This window comes from Podarcis gaigeae (genome assembly GCF_964106915.1).
Source record: "Podarcis gaigeae genome assembly, chromosome: Z".
Lineage (NCBI taxonomy): Eukaryota > Metazoa > Chordata > Lepidosauria > Squamata > Lacertidae > Podarcis > Podarcis gaigeae.
The window spans coordinates 22,294,029-22,311,615 of NC_139691.1; the positions used below are offsets into that span (position 1 = coordinate 22,294,029).

General features: G+C 41.9%; 1 protein-coding gene across 1 annotated transcript in view; it reads left to right on the top strand.

Moving 5' to 3' along the window:
• The window catches only part of ZDHHC15 (zDHHC palmitoyltransferase 15), a 36,634-nt gene extending 19,310 nt beyond the window's left edge, over window positions 1-17,324 (top strand). The window contains exons 5-12 of the mRNA XM_083722484.1: window positions 1,346-1,415; window positions 2,147-2,179; window positions 3,252-3,372; window positions 4,141-4,273; window positions 4,933-5,059; window positions 5,328-5,437; window positions 9,237-9,320; window positions 11,648-17,324. Coding sequence (XP_083578610.1) covers window positions 1,346-1,415; window positions 2,147-2,179; window positions 3,252-3,372; window positions 4,141-4,273; window positions 4,933-5,059; window positions 5,328-5,437; window positions 9,237-9,280 — 638 coding nt within the window. The 3' untranslated portion in view covers window positions 9,281-9,320; window positions 11,648-17,324. The remainder of the gene's footprint in view (window positions 1-1,345; window positions 1,416-2,146; window positions 2,180-3,251; window positions 3,373-4,140; window positions 4,274-4,932; window positions 5,060-5,327; window positions 5,438-9,236; window positions 9,321-11,647) is intronic.
• The last annotated feature ends 263 nt before the right edge of the window (window positions 17,325-17,587 follow it).

Genomic DNA, 17,587 nt, shown 5'->3' on the forward strand with positions numbered 1-17,587 from the left:
TAAAACATCAGTAGTCCAGTGGTAGAGTATGCACTTCACTTCCTTCAGGAAGGTCCCATGGTTTTGTTCATATATATATATATATATATCCCAACTTTTTCCTCCAAGGAGCACAATGTGGCATACACATTTCTCCCCCTCTCTATTTTATTGTCACATGTGAGGTAGGCTGAGACGTCGTTACTAGCCTAAGGTGCACCCGGTGAGCTTCATGACCGAGTGGGGATTCGAACCACCACTGGTCACAAGTAGACAATGGATCCATATTATGATAATTTAAGAAGCAGCTTGATTCCATAGATAGTCACCCCCAGATGTTTTGGACTACAACTCCCATCAACGCCAGCCAGTATGGCCATGCTGACTGGGGCCGATGGGAATTGTATTCTAAAACTTCTGGAGGGCACCAGGTTGACAAGTGCTCCTGTTAAACTTGAAAAAAATTAATTGGATCCAGCACAGTGTGGGACATCACGGCCATATACATGGCTAATTTTAGCCTTCTCACATCAGAATTATATACTTCTCTGATCCTAGAAGCTAACAAGAACTGCCAGCTCAGAACTGGTTGCTTTTAATAGTAGGACTTTGATTTGCAGTAAGTGAAAAGAAGTCATTCATGAAGTCTAGTTCAACCAGGGGGTCTAAAGCCAAATGTGGTTTACATTTGTGAATCATGCTAAGCCCCATCACAAACATATTTTGTATCTAATGTTTGCTCTTTACTAAAGTGTTTAATGGGACGCAGGTGGCGCTGTGGGTAAAACCTCAGCGCCTAGGACTTGCCGATCGAATGGTTGGCGGTTCAAATCCCCATGGCGGGGTGCGCTCCCGTTTTTCGGTCCCAGCGCCTGCCAACCTAGCAGTTCGAAAGCACCCCCGGGTGCAAGTAGATAAATAGGGACCGCTTACCAGCGGGAAGGTAAACGGCGTTCCGTGTGCTGCGCTGGCTCGCCAGATGCAGCTTGTCACGCTGGCCACGTGCCCCGGAAGTGTCTGCAGACAGCGCTGGCTCCCGGCCTCTAGAGTGAGATGAGCGCACAACCCTAGAGTCTGTCAAGACTGGCCCGTACGGGCAGGGGTACCTTTACCTTTACCTTAAAGTGTTTAAATCTTTCAAGCTACTGTTAATGCCTTGAATGTCTTCATATTCATGCTTCCAATTTCATAGGACTATTAATAACAAATAGCATTTATTTTATTCATTTCAAAGCATCAATCAAGCTTGTAAAATCAGGCAGTATTATCAGAGGAAATGGTCTTGCTTAAAGCTGCCTATTGAGAGTGAGATTTGCTCACTCCCATCATGGCTAATGAAGGCGTTATGGGGTGTGCTTCTTTGCAGCGATTCGATTCTGTGATAGATGCCAGCTCATCAAACCTGACCGCTGCCATCACTGTTCGGTTTGTGCCATGTAAGTTTACCAGAATGATTTACATCACTATAACTCCACTCGTGAAGAAGAAAGCTAGCTCTTGATGCTTCAAGGAGAAAGATAGGGCAATCATGTGCTTGTCTACATTTGGGCATCATTTTACTATTAATCCACTTTCCTCCTATTCGACCAGAGTAGTCCACACTTACACATATTTGAATTTGTGTATGAGGAAGAACTTCAGTCTTTTCTGTTGATACCAGCAAGTGTTCCCTTTTGTGTTTGTCCCCACCTTCTAATTTGTTGAGTCTATTTTGCCAGTTAAGTACTGACAGAGCATGCATATCCCTGCACCCACACCTGTTTGTTTTTGAATGAATGAGTGAATCTTTATTTGCATCAGCCATCGGCCATAGCAATAAAACAACAATACGATATACAAAAAATGAAAATAAAAAGTCATTTACACTATATAAAATAAATCTTGATCTTCCAAGAGAAAGGACACTGTGGCAGTGACTGGGTGGCCCAGAATGGATGATGAGAGAGGGGTGATAACCTCATTCCTCAAGTCTTTATAAAGAGTTTGTTTTTTGTTTAAACCCTGCCCCCCAGGAAGTGCACAAAACTACACACAGTCAGGCAGTTATAAATTCTCAGTATACAGTTTTTAATTTAAAAATATAACACGAAAAAACCAAAGATAGTATTATTTCTGTTCTTTTGGTGTTTCCCTTCATGGTGTCCTGATCTTTTTTTCCTTTTTACAGGTGTGTATTAAAAATGGATCATCATTGCCCATGGTGAGTGGCACCCCTTGAATTCTATCTTTCTCATATCCTCCAGATGTTTTGGACTACAACTCTCTTCAGCCACAGTCAGCATGGATGCTGGGGCTAATGGTTGTTATAGTTCTAAACATCTGTGATGCACCACAGGTTACTGTAGAAAAGCCTTTGGCAATAGCTGGGATCCTTTGAGGACAGATGTTCTAATGACTAGCAAAGACAAAGTGTTACCTGTGTGTCTTAGTGCTTCAAATGACCAACTGTTATTATCTGAATACATAAATGCCATAGACTCCTGTACCAAGTATAGTGGGATATGACAGCCAGTGGGGAAAAGTATTTGAAATTACTATTCAGTGGAAATTCATGTCTCCTGTGCACCAGGATAAAAGGTTTCCCAGTGTTATTAACTATGGGAAATTGCTAACCCAGTTTTTGGGTTTTTTAAATAGGAAAGCAGGATCTTTTGGTTGAACACTCCCCAGTCTGGAGCACATTTTAAACCAAATTTGAATTGAGTATCTGTGGCACCCTGGGAATGAAAAAATAAAGTTGTGTTGTTTCTTAGGATTTTCAGCCTTAATAAATAGATGGCTTGTGTTTTCTGTAGAAAAAATGAGGTTGGAATATGAAAGTAAATGAGACTGAGATTATGCCCAAGTGCTGATGTGGAATTTACTTCCCCAGAATGCAGTGATGACCACCAACTTGGATGGCTTTAAAAGAGGATGAGACAAATTCATGGAGGAGGCTATGCTCTGGCTCCACAGCTGAAGGCAGCAGTGTTTCCAAAATACCAGTTGCTGGAAACCACAGGAGGGCAGAGTGCTCTTGCGCTCTGGTCCTGCTTGTGGGTTTCCTTTGGGGCAGCTGGTTGTCCACTATGAGAATGGGATGTGGAACTAGAAGGGCCATCGGCCTCACCCAGCAGATTCTTCTTATGTTCCTTCTTATAGCAGGTCATAACGTTGATGGCACTCTGCAGTGATGCTCCATCAAGGAAATAAGAGTGCTTTTAACTGCTTTCACTTTGCTCCCAGCCCCATTATGCTTAACGTGGCTTTTTCCCCCCTCCTTTGCTCTCTAGGGTAAACAACTGCATTGGATTTTCTAACTACAAATTCTTCCTGCTATTTTTAGCATATTCTCTTTTGTACTGCTTGTACATAGCTGCAACAGTCTTCAAGTATTTCATCAAGTATTGGACCGTAAGTTTTTGAACCTGACTGATTTCTATGTATTGGTTTTTTTAAGACACTCTGGGTTCTAATATTAAAGCAGTGACCATAGCTCAGCTGGAAACACGTTTGTTTCCATGCAAAAGGATCCATGTTCCATCCTTAGCATCTCCAGGTGGTAAAACCACTTTCTGAAAGCCCTGGAGAGAGCCTCTTCCTTTAGAGCAAACGACACTGTGTTCAGTGGTCTGACTCCAATATATGAAGCCCAAATCAAGTGGTCTTCTAATTGGGCACAAGTAAGATCTGCTAGCCGACAAAAGATTTACTGGTCTTTTCACATAAAGGGTGGCTTATGGATGTAAGTCATATCCTGGACCTGGTAATTTTGTTTTTATTTCTTAAATTCTTTTTTACGTTCATTGGAGAATAACTGAGAATATATCTCATTGCAATAACAGGCTGTCTTCCTTATCTTGAGTCAGACCACTGGTGCATTTAGCTCAGCTCTAACTGGCAGCAGCTGATGTGCGCTGTATGTGTGTGTAGCACTTTGTGGCCATTTTTGGGTTGATTATTTTTGTGGTGATCAGGCTGAGGTTGTTGGGGCTGGTAGGGATTCTAATTGCTTTGAATTTAGTGCCTGGTCAATTTTAGTCTTGTTCTTTGCTGTTTGTTTCATAAGAAGAATAGGAATAGTATTATCATCATCTCTCCATGGCTCTTCCACAGCCGGAACTGCAAGACTGGTAGGAAAGATGTGCGAATCTGCTCACTTTCCTTTGCTTTCCTTTGCAGGAGGAGCTGACCAATGGGCGTGCCAAGTTCCATATTCTTTTCCTCCTTTTTGTGGCAATCATGTTTTTTGTTAGCCTCCTCTTCCTCTTTGGCTACCATTGCTGGCTCGTCAGCCAAAACAGGTCTACTTTGGGTAAGCTATTTATTGCACCTGCTCTGCAGAGTTCTTTGGTTAGGAGCAGAGGGTGTTGGCAAACCTTGTTGTTGTTGCTATTTTTAAACAATAGCAAGTCAGAAACTGTTGCTGAACTACTACAGATCATCCAGAAATCTATGAGTAAATCCCAGTCTATCTTCTGTTCACCTCTTCATTAGTGGACCTTTGTGACAGTGAAAACCCAGTCTTTGTTTTTTATTTTATTTTATTTTATTTTATTAAGTGTAATCCTGCTCTTCATTATTTTTTTTAACTCAAGGCTACTGGAGTGGCTTGCAGATCACTACAGATGTGACAGAACCTGCCTCCAGGCTTTACTATCTAAAAATGCATGACACAAAAGGAAAATGACGTGAGGGAGAAGAGGAAATAAGAAAACTTATGTGCAAGTTCTTTGGTACAAGTTATTCTGCTGAGAAACTGTGGTGGAATGGTTCAAGGGGTGGATAATCCCAAAGTTGCTCGTCTCTATAATCTGTCACTCAAGGGGACACACCTGATGCGTCTGAGTATGCAGAAACCACTACTATTTTTCAGTGGCCACTTTTCACTTCCAAAACGATAGGCATTCAGCTGTCAAGTTCCGTACAGGAGAGTATGGTAATAAACAAATCACATTTTATTTTTGTCTGCAGAGGCCTTTTCAGCTCCTGTGTTTCCTACTGGCCCTGATAAAAATGGATTTAATCTTGGCATTAAAAAAAATCTTCAACAAGTGTTTGGAGAGAAAAAAAGACTTTGGTTCCTCCCTGTGATATCCAGGTAAGCAGACAGGAAGCTGCTGTCAGCCTAAGAGTAGTAGAGTGCTAGATCTCTACAGTAAACTACAGAACTAGACAGGAGAGGCTGTCAGACTTTCCTTTGGTGCAGGGGACAGCAGCAGCCTAGATCAAGTCTGTGTTTTGTGAATAGTTTTGTAGTTAAAAGTAGAAACAGAATCTGCTTTCTCCTTCTCCTCCTCCCCTCTCTCCCTCCTTCTTCTGGATGGAGCCCGGGTGCCTTTACCAATTTGTTGCCTTTGTCTCCACAGTCAAGGCGATGGACATTTTTTCCCAACAAGAACTCTGAGTGAAGCAAGGAATCCACTGCTAGCAAGTGAAGAGCAATGGGAGGAAGATGGGTTGGATGATGATAACCTCGGTAAGGATGGGAAATGCATCTGGAACTTACTGTTTTGGGGAGAGTCACTGTGTTGCAACAGTAAGGTCTTGTGGCACGTTAAAGACTGACACAAATATTGCAGCAGGAGTCTCTGTATCATAAGGTGCAAAAACTGGACCGTGAAAAGGATGGATGTAGATATCCATGGATAAAGTAGGGTAGGGTGGTATGGTAGCCTCTGATGCAAAGTGGGATTTTGAAAATGAGTAAGATTTGCTTCAAACAGAAACCACTCATCATCATTGTTATTTATCACTATTGCTTTTTCAATTTTTATGCCACTTTTTTAACATCAATGAGCCCAAAGGGACCCACAGCACAATAGCAGAAGTACATAGCAAAAGAGCATTCATACAGTACAAAAATTAATACCATTTCATTTCAAAACATAATATGGCAATACAAATAATTCATGTTGAAAATCTGAACATTATACCATTTTTAATTAATTATAAAATAGGCCATACAGTTCATTAAAGCATGTATCAATTGATCAGATATAATAAGCTTTCCAATGCAGTCAGGTATCAACAAATAATAAAACTAGCAGCTGGTTCCTCAGACCTGCCAAGAGCAGGAAATAGCAAAGAGACATTCTAGAGTCTGCAACAGCAGCAGGTGACCACTCATAATACTCTGATGCAGTTCTTAAAGGCTCCATCAGCAACAGAGACATGGGGATGGAGGGTTGATGTTCAGTCTCTATCCCTGCACTCTAGATGTTCCTGCTGCTTCTGAATGAGGTTTGGTTACTATGGCTAACCATCCCATTTATTGCTCCTGGAATCAAGAGCAACTATGAGTCACACCCTCTGACCTCATTGGCTGCAACAGCAGCTGAGAGGAACTAGCCAGGCATATGAATTTAGAGCAGCCAAACAACAGGAGCCACTTCCATGAGCTGCAGAGAATCCCAGCTGACAAAGTGTCAGGGCGAACTAAGCAGCTGAGCAAATCTAACAGCAGGCCAACGAGGCCAGAGCACACTCCTTTGCCCCTCCTTTCTATGACCCAAACAAACCCTGCGCTTCCAATAAACAACTCTGTAAACTACAAAATTTATGCAGTGCGTAGTTAAACTATGGCACCCACTATAGGCACCAACTTGGGGGGCTTAAAAAGGGATTAGACAAATTTATGGAGATAAAGGCTGTAAGTGGCCACAAGCCATGGTGGCAATGTTCTGCCTCTGTAGTCAGAGGCTATGTGCTTCTGAGTACCAGTTGCTGGAAACCGCAGGAGTGGGCAGAGTGCTTTTACTCTCCAGTCCTGTGTGAGTGCTTTCCACAGGCATCTGTTCAGCTACTGGACTAGATGGGCCATTTGGTCTGATCCAGCAGGCTCTTCTTAATTTATGTTCTCCCGACAACCTTAAAAGCAGCTGTCTGGGAAGATTTGGGCAATCTAATTCTCACCACTGAGGGCCCTGGTTTCCTGTTTCTCCATTTAAGCAGGAGAAGCAGTTGGAGAGAGCCAGGTGGTTTCTCTCTGTCTCCTGGTAAACCTCCTTGCCCACTATCAGACTTGCAGAGAGAACAGCATTGTGTTGGTCTTGTGGGGAGGAGCCATACCTGGCCCTATTTGACCCTGATCCCTTTTCGTCCACATGCCACACTCTTAGGAAGCTTCCCCACTTAGAGCTGCTGCAGCTACGCTGGGACTTGCATTGCTTTCAGACAGGCAGGCTAAGGAACAACTCAAAGACAGGCTCACAAGCTGAGGCTCTTGCCCTGTTCGCAGTATCACTAGCCTTCTGCGCAAACTGAGAGGGTGCCCCAGAATCCTTCATCATTTTGCAGAAAATCTTGGAGTTCCCTTTGAATTCAGACAGGATGTTCCCATTCAAGGCAGCAGAGGCCTGCAGCAGACCTTGAGTGTCAAACCTTCAAAACCTTGCCAAATATTTTGCATGTGCCTAACACAGTAAGTAATAAGCTGCAGTTAATTCTTCTGGTACCGGTTTAATTTGTTACTACTGACTTTGTACAAATCTGGTCACATAGCTAGGGAAGGCCTGTGACTTTCTCCTTTGCTGCAGATTGAACCAACGGACTCTCAGATGAAGTGCACACAAGAATAGATAAATAGGCTCACCCCAGCAAGGCTTCTCCTTTAGGCAAAAACAGTTAATCTAAAGAGTATCTGAATGCTCCCACCCTTGTTCCTCTACTAGCATATCCAACAAAGCCAATCAGTGGAGCTGCAGAACTGGTCAAGTTGTCTTCCCAAATCTCAGTGTTCTGGAAGCACTTGAAAGGGATTGTGGTAAAACTCCCCCCTCCCTTTCTGGCAAGGCACTCCTTCAACTCCATGTTTGTTGGCTTTCACATTGACATTGTGCTAGAAAATGCTCTGAAGGATGCTTCATTGCAAAATTTAATAATCTCATCTTCTCTGAGACTCGCACTTCGAACTCCAGTGCTGCTGGAGAAATGTACTCTCCTAGGATCTTGGAAGAATTGTTGAAGTGGCTGCGTTCAGCATTGTCTCTGATGAGTGACTAAGATTGTCATTAGTGCACCTGGATTGGGGCAACATCTTCTCCTGATGCTACACCACTTAGATTGCAGGAAAGGGAACTCATTACATGCTGTACATGTGTGTAAGAGAGAGCGGGGGATGGGGAGAGGATGTTGCTAGATTGTGGTGCAGTGCACACATGCCTATTCAGTAGAAAATCTCACTCAGTTCCATGGGGCTTAGTCCCATGGTGAGAGGATGTGAAATTACAGCTTTAGTAACTTTATTATTATTTATTTAAAAGTGTTATAGTCCACATTTATGAGTAAAGCTCACTCAAAGCATATTACACAGTGACAGTAAGGGGGGGGATCTGACAATAATGAAGTAGAATAAAATGCAAAACCTCCTATAAAGCTCACATCTTTAATAAAACCAGCAATTATAAATACACACCCAGTCCAAATATAAAATTATGCCCATAGAATAAAAGTTGCTGTCATGCTGCTGATAAACAATCCATGATTTGGCTTAACATAATGTCTTAACCTGGATTTGAGGTTTGTTTTCCCCAAACTAACCATGTGCAGTGAGCCAATAACAAACTTTGGTTTCTCCTCCTCTGAACATCCTTTAGTGCCACATTTTCTTCTATTTGGACAATAACTTCTAGGCAGAAAATCCAATTGATGTTTACTCCCGATTTAGCGCTAAACAGTGGGTTTCCCCGGGGAAAATGGTGGGACCAAGCAGAAGTGTGGATGTGTCCATGGTTTGTTTGGAGAGAAACCAACCAGGAGCCCAGGTTCAGATGTAATGCTAGGCCAAACCATGAGTTTATTCCAGGCAACATACCGGCAGCAGGAGGGAGGGAGGGAGGGAGCAAAGTGCAAAGAATTTCAGTATACTACAGGTTCACTTTCAACCAAAGTTTATTTTAAACTATGGTTTAATGTGATGTTTGAACCAGGGCAATGTCTGCCTTCTCCCACATTTCATTTTAAGTCTCTGCAGCTGAATGCAGGCCCCATCCATGGTTTCCAACATCACCATTTTCGTACAATATTGTGCCTTATTGTGGATTTTGTAGCTTCCCGACTTTGCTTTCATAATTGTGGCAGTCATGGAAACCCATTCTTGGGTAGAGTAGTGCCAATAAACAAAGTGGTCTTAGATTGGAAATAAGGAGGGTAACCCCAGACTTGAATGACAGCATGCAATTACTTTTCACCTTAGTGGTGTTTTGCAACATTCACATTTCTGACGTTGTGTTTATTAATGTTTTATTTGGTGCAAATGTTTTTGTTTTACCAACTAGATTACAACCAAGGTTCTTCAATTTCTGTGGAAATGGAGACGTAATGTTTTTGAAAGGCTGTTGGTACAAAAATCACACTCCCAGGTAATCATCCTATCCTAACCCCACCCCACCCATTGTACCAGCTCCTTTGATCAGTATTTATTTCATGCATGTACATTTGACCTGAATCTGTTGGGGGGGGGGGTTGCACTGTTTGAGGTCCTCAGTCTGCCACTAACAGACCCAGAACCCTCCACTTAGGATAGGATAGACATGAAAATAAGTTTTGATAAGAGTTTTGGTGGTTCAGATAAAGCTTGGTCAGTCAAAGTGAATTGTTAGCACAGAAGGCTTTGTAGCCGGAGGTTCCTTCTGCTCTTAGGAAGGCTGCTTTACATCTTTCATTTGAGCAGGGGTGGCTAATTCTCAGTTTTGGGGGCCTGATCTGTTCCTCCAAGCAATTTTTCCTACCTTCCCAAGACCCCACCAATTTTGGCAGCGGCAAAAAGGGGAAGGGGAAAAGTAAAATGGGCACAGGACTGTGGTGGCAGTGTCCTGCACAGTGATGGGGATGGGGATGTGAATCACCTCCTCCGTGGACATCAGATTGATCTTGGACTAGTCAAGGAGAAGGGTCTGTGTGTGCACATGAGAGCCTGTGTGTGCCAGAGTGGATTCTTTTGACCGCAACCATTGCTAGCATGTGGCTCTACTAGAGGGTTGGGGAAGGGCCAGAAAAAATGTTACCTACCCCTGCACTGGAGCATTCTATGAAAAATATGCAGCGACATCCAAAGAGCTTGAGCCACATCTTGTGATGCATGAGAACTGCCACAGAACTTGTTGCAGTACTGTGTGAACTCCTGCATAAGTGTATGCTGGAACAGCTAGTGCTGGTGTTCTGTATCCACCCTGAGGAATAATTTCCTATATTTTTTCATCAGTTTATATGCTGGTCTGGAATAATAGTTAGGTTACAGAATAAATGTATGTATGTGAGCTTGAAGGAAACAAACCATCCAGCCTGACAGCAATGCTTAATGGCTATTGTTGATTGAATAGCCTGCTCTTGAGCAAGAACAACCCATGCCAACCAAATCATCTTTAAATGCCCCAAAGTTAAAAAGCTTATTTCTAACCTCCTTAATCCTGATTGATCATTTCAATAGGAACTGTGCAACTTTCAGTGGCTTTCCAGATAAACCAGTGGATTTCTCAACCCATAACCAGGGCAGTTGTGTTTTTGGAAGTTATGGGGTAATGGTCTATTTTGGGAAACTGTGCCTCTAGTTGAAAGCATGCATTGACTCAACAGACAATTAAGACCTCATTTGGAAAACCTTCCAGCAAACTAAACTAGAAATCTTTTGCTTTAGAACTGGAGAAACTGAACAGTTGGGGATGTGTTACTTGTGAACGTCCTTTGGATGGTTTTATATAATAACTGCACTGTAACGTATATAAGAACACAGAGAAATTCTACTCAGTGTTGGGGTTTTTTGTGTTTGCTTTTGTGGGCAGAGGAAATACAACCTCTGATTTTCAGCATCATTTGCAGGAATGGCTTTTCTGTGATTCACTTTTCAGGAGGAGCCTTTTCCCGGCATGCCACAAGGATTCAGTGTTCCTGTCATCAGGCTGTGACAACCTAAAAGCAGCACTAGATAATAAAGAGAAAGTGTGGCTTATACCAAAGCCAGTAACTGAATGCCTGCTTGCCCCCTCTCCCTCCAGTATCATATAATAATTCTCAATGCATGATGGGATGCAGTTGCATCAAGGTCCCCGATCCCTGCCAGCAGAACTCAATGACGTAGGGAAGAGTTAGGGAAACAGATTATGTCAGATGTTTGCTCAATTCTGAGGGTTGGGCACAGGAAGAAATGTGTCTTTTGACAGCAGCCAGATATTCCCTATGTCTTGTCTGTCTCTGTCCTAAAAGAAAAGCCATTTCACAAAGTCCTGCATGCTAAGGGGACATCTGGTTCCTGCCATATTCCTCTCCCCAACTAATTGTTTGGCTTTGCAGTACCAATCATAGAATTGTAGAGTTGGAAGGGACCACGAGGATCATCTAGTCCAACCCCCAAGAATCTCTTGCCCCATGTGGGTCTCAGACTCATGACCCTGGGAATAAGAGTCTCATGCTGTACTATGTGCAATGAAGCTTTCCTCCCAATGTAGCTTAGAAGCTTTTGAGAAGCAATTTTCATTTGGGCTGTAATGGGGAAGAAAAGGGTTAAACTCCTCTCCCTGCCTGTCATGTTACTGATAATCCGTCCCTCATAGGCACAGCTACTATTTGCATTTTTTTAATGCAAAGGTGCATCTGATGTCATACCTAGTTTTGAGGTTAAGAGGAGAGAGAAAATGCTTTCAACCAGCCTCATCCTTATGCCTTTCTCTCTCTCCCCACCCCCTTTCCCCAGTGAATTTCAGCTTCCTTCTATGATGGACATTCATGGGGAACAAAAGGAAAGGAAGCACTTGGATTACCTGCAGAAGGGCCATCGTCTGATGCCAATCCTGGCTGTCTGAAATGGTTCTTCAGGATACTGGTCTGGTGATGGCTCCAAGGGTTCCTACTGATTATTGACTCTTGAGCAAGGGCAGCTTTGGCGGATTAAGGCCATTCAAGACCTTTTACTTTTTTATTTCTTACCCAGAATAAGTGAGAACTCTTTGTGCAAATGCATTTCCAAATGCCTTAATGGCAGTTATCTAAGACCCTGGATTTCACAATATTTTTCATTTTGCCAACTTACAAGAATGGCTCTGTAACAAGGAGTAGATGGCTGGTCAACTGGACTACTTGTGCAAGTGCTTTCAAGCAGGAATCATGGTTGCCAAATCAGGTCTTATTGTTAGAAACCCTGGCAAGTATGCACTGCACGTTTAAGGCTATACGTCTCCTTTCCCTGCCCACAATACCTCCTCTTATTTTTTGAAATCCTTTTCTTTGATTCTGTTAAGAATGTTGGCCCTTTTGGTCTAAGAAACACACCCTTTTTTGGTGTGGTGTAAAAAAAAAAAAGCCTTCAAGCACAATCCCTGTTGCAGATGCATACAATTTTAAAGGGATGTTTTCTTTTCTAAAATATTGGGCAGGATCCTGACACGGAACACCTCCCTTTGACCTGTGGCCCAGTACTCCTTGAAGTGGTCAGCCTGTGCCTGAACTGCACCACTTCGGACTCTAGGGGGGGACCCAACTCTGGTTCTCTCCAGATCTTTTGGACCATGACTCCCATCAGTCACACCTAGCATTGGCCAATGAGTGTTGTGGTCCAAAACATCTGGAGGATTCCAGGTTGGTGAAGGCTTCTAAGTCTCTCTCCACATAGAAAAGTGCCAGACTTCTTTATGTTAGAGGGAAACATTTTGCACAGAGAACCCTTCAATCATGTGAGGCTCCAGCAGGCACCACTCAGGCACAAGCCAATATTCCTTATTTTTCAATACTTAGTAGAAAGAAGGGGAGTGGGGAATGATTATTTTTCAGTGAGCAAATGGGACTGAGACTCTTTGTTGAAAAAATAAAACCAAGATATTTTTTTCCATAACGTTTGACAGATGTGCTATTAGGTGTGCTGGATTGAGCTGACTGTCTTCCTTTTCTAATTATATCTGATATAAGAACCATTTTTAGTCTGAAGGTCCAGCCAACACAAGACATTTTCCTGAGACTTTGTTGCTGCATAAGTGGTGAAAATACAAGCATTGTTTGGGCGGGGGGGGGGGGGGGACTGTGTGGTTGACACAGGACATCCAAAGGATATCATGGTATACACTTTGAACTGGAGTCGCAAGCATGTGTACCACATAGGAGCTTGCACAGCTCTCTCCCTCAAGAGCAAGGCATTCTTTTTTACACATCCTTGCTAAGAAGCTGGGAAAAGAAATACTTCACCATTTCTTAAGTGTTGTCTCAGTATTTCTTCCATTGTTCTTCCTTTTTCAATGGTCATGTTTACGGGATCTCACATTCCGCACTGCTCCAGAAGGTTGATGTGCAATTCCTCAACCTCGCCCCAAAAAGTGAAGACCAACACAGAAGATGACGTATACCTCAATCCCACTGAAATAATTTAAGCTTGTGTGTTTAAACCTTGATTTCAACAGCTGTGCTTTTCACACAGCTCATAGTTAACCTACGCAATTCACCACCGTAAGGCGTAGCAACTGTAATTTAGACAAATGCATGGACAATAAGGCAAGCAGTAGCTACCGGTCATGATGGCAGTGTGCCACTTCCAGTATCAACGTCATCATGCCTCTGAATGCCAGGTGCTGGGAATCACAAGCGGGACAAGTACAGTTGTGCTTCTGTCCTGCTTGTAGGTTTTGCATAGGTACCTGATTGGCCATTGGGACAACAGGATGCTAGACTCAATAGGCCCTTTGGTCTGATCTAGCAGGGCTTTCTTATGGGCTCCCTTGGGGATGAAGGGCAGGGTATAAATACACATAAATAATATCCTTGTGTGTGGTTGGGGATAGATTGAATCACAACCCACATCCTGCATTGTAAGTTCACTGCCAAAAGCCAGGTCTGAATAGGGATAGGTGAGGATGTCACTTCCAGCTGGCCAAAAGCCTGGGCCCATCTTTCTCTTTTGTGTTCACAGCTATAGAATGCTTTGGTTTCTTGCCAGGGCTGGCAATACAGGGCCAGGGCACTAATGCTGCACTTAACTACCTTCTCTTGGCAGACACTATCATACTGTTGTTCTAATTGTCATTTCTATTACTGTGCCAGATCCCTGGGGGCTGTTCAGCTGTTCAGCTTGTAATAGCACAAATGGAATAAATGTAAATTATACTGCTAAACATTTTTTTTGAGGGGGGAAGCTGTGCTTAATTTCATAATTTGCCTAAATAAAACTTCCCATTATGAAGTAACCAAAAATAACCTAAGTTTATCTCTGAAAACACCTTAGCAACCTGTTTTTATTGCAATCAGGCTTCTTAAATGAACAATTTTTATTCTAAACAATCATCAGTTTAGAAGGGCTCTGGTCCAGAGAACTTTATAGAGGAAAAATATCTGCTAATGCACAGTCCAGAAATGCCTGGTGCCCACCAAACATTTTAGACTATAACCCCCATCTACCCCTTTCAGGCACAGCAGTTATCGTCCAAAACATCTGGAAGACACCAAGTTGGGAAAGGCTGCAGCATAAATTTTGTGCACTCATGAACGCCAGGGATCTGATACCCAATTTACTAACAATGCAATATCTGCGTAATACTGCCAACATTATGCCTACAGATATAAACCCAAGTATAGAAAACTATTTTAAAATGTTTATGTAGCTTGTGTCCCTTGTCTTCTTAACCTTTTTTTTTTCAAGGATCTGCGTTGAAGAGCATCTATACATGCTGAGTAAACAAAGAAACTTTCAAAATATTCCATCAGTTGTTATCACCTGTTCTAAGGAGCAGGTCATTGATGATTCTCTGGATGGCAGATGACAGGATGTTCTGCATGCCAAAACACCCTGGTATATTCAAATATGAACATATTATTGCATAGTTGCTGCTTTAAGCAGGGGAGTTGTGGGCCGGGGGCTCAAGCCCCAGGCCTGTGTGGTAGGCCTCTTGATTGCTGGCGCTTTTAAAGTTAATTTTATTTTTACTTTTCTTACAAGGCAGCTGAGCACACTGCAAAGTACACTGCTGGTGCCCCTTGAGTTCTTTTAGTAACTAGCATCACTCCTGACTTTCAAGCAGTCATCCATTTCTTGCATTTCATTCAGGTTTTCCTACATTTTCACTGCAAATGGAGACCGATGTTAGCCCTAAGGAATAAGCAAATGTCCTGAAAAGGAGTGGGGGGGGCAGTATTTCCTTTCTTGCTGTAGTTCTGTGCTTTTGAACAAAGCAGGAAACACAAGAATGTTGTGCAGGGTGTAGAGGAAAATCCATTCCATTGTTGCTCCTTGAAGAGGCTGACATTGTGGGTTGTCCCTAGAGCGATGCTGTTTCTTTGTTGGGCTTGACACAGGGGACTTGTGGCTTACAGCTATCCTGTATAAATATTTCCAGTCTCTAAGGGAGTAAACATATGCTTTTGGATATTTTATGCATAACTGCAAAAAATGCAAAATGTCTCAATGGCTGCTTGAATAATTTGATATCCAATTAAACGATGTGCTGTGCTAATAATGATGTCTAGATACATGATCAACTATCAGATAGCTTCTGTAGTTGCAGTCACTCAGGATGCTACCCTAAAGCATTAAGTATTTTCATGGAAATGTTAAGCACTCCTTATGTTTTCACTAATTTAAACAAAACAGAATAATCCAACCCTTCTTTTACCACCACCCCTTAATGTATTAGTTCATTATTAGTATTAGGCCAAAATTCTTTTTGGCCTCTGTGTACTGCAAAAAGTTGAGCTAGCATTATGTTGGAGATGCAAGATCTGTTCTTTGCCCTGTGTACAAATATATATATATATATATATCCGAGTGCAGTGTGGACGCAATGAGTAGGCTGTGTATGTGCTATTGTTCCATATCATAACATTCCAGTTTGAAGAACCTTCTGTATGACTGCTTGAACCATGAAGGATATGAGATGCAGTGTGGACACAGCCCAGAATTATTCTGGGCGTGAAACTGCAATCATGAAAAGGGAAGATTGAACAGGTGTGCAACATCCACTCAACTATCATCCATAAAAAATGTTACACATACTTAACATTCCAGGTATTTCTCTGGTTAGCAAGCTTAAGGCATCACACTGGTGTCTACAAAAGTGGGATAGTAAATACTATTTAAAGAATATGGACTTTGCAAAACTTGGGACTTTTTGCAAGAACTGCTATGCTACAGTGGCTTATTTTGTAAATTAGGGCACTACTGAGTCCTTGCTGTTAAATATTTATGGAGCAAAGAACAGTAACTTTGGGAGAGAACACGGGCTGATCAATAGTGTACTGCCTGATGATGTAACAGATATTTATTGCCCAGAATCATAGGGCACTGTCAGATGTGGCATAATCTGAAAGCACAATTTTGGTGCACATTACAATACCAGGAACACTAATTTTTTGTATAGAATACAGTCTTTTGAAATTACTTGTATTGATTTTATTTAGGTACAGTACCTTGTTGGGGAAGACATTTTTGGGAGAAAATGCTGATGTGGGAATGGTGTACTTCATCAGCAAAATGGTTGTGCTTACCAATAACAAAGTTTTACTTACATCAGAGCATACTGTCAATCACTATGCTTCCCTTAAGTGACTTGTTAATTTTTTAGGATACACTCTGCATTTAATTTTATGGATTTCTAAAACACTAGATTCTACTTTAATCCAAAGAATTGAAATGGGTGACAACAGGCTTCACATTAAGGGGATGGAAAGTAGCAGGGTCCTACATGCCCATTTAATACTGCATTCATTTATCCAGAAAAAAACAAACAGAAGACCTGCAATGAGTATTCTTCCAACCAAGAGAGATCCTCAGCAGTTTGCATGTACATGTACCTGATGTTAATCAACTGGAGAGCTCAGTATACCTGCAAAATATCTTGCTGTGCCTGCCACAGTTCAAGTAACCAAGGCATTTGTGCTACCATGTTTTGTACTGTTTTACCTTTGAAGTGGCAGCTTACTGCTTGGTCCTTTTCCTGACCAGGTGTCTTGCCTTTTTCACAGAATTTTTTTGGTATCACTTTTCTGGTAACCACTGAATCAAGCTTCATTCTAACTATCTGTATTGGTCATATTGCAATTGCTTTTGTGTTCCAGTTTACTATACTTCCATATGTGTAATTAAGGCCTAATTATTTCATTGATTGTATTTTCAAAAAGGTACCATTTCACCATCTTGTTTTACAGTAGGGAGCATAAGAAATGGACTTCTGTTAGGTTTCACAGAATAGAACTGTTTCCCCTCCAAACCTCCATGTACATCTTTGTACAAATTCCAAATTCAGCTTTTTGATTATTGCAGGTTTTATTTTGTTGACCCTTTTGAATGTTTTGACTTCATTATCTCAGGTTTGTTCATTAAAAAATGTGTATGTTCATGCTTGTTGCAGCCTTAAGCATGGAAATGTTTTACAATAAAACATATTTTATAGAATAAAGTTTAAAGACTTTATTTCAAATATTTTAAAATTCTATTAAGAAGTCTGTATCTACTGCATTCAAACTCCACCAAGAAGAGTTGCAAGAATGGTACCATTTATGTATCAGTGCTTTTTTGTAGACTTCAGCTTGGTGTTTTCCAGTTATCTCAAGGCACTTTCAACTCCTATAATTTTGTCTAAGGGCACTGACATGGAAGCCCAGCATTCTGAAACAGTTACCCTTTTGAGTACTGAGATAGAAAGAGTATCCAGTTAAAATT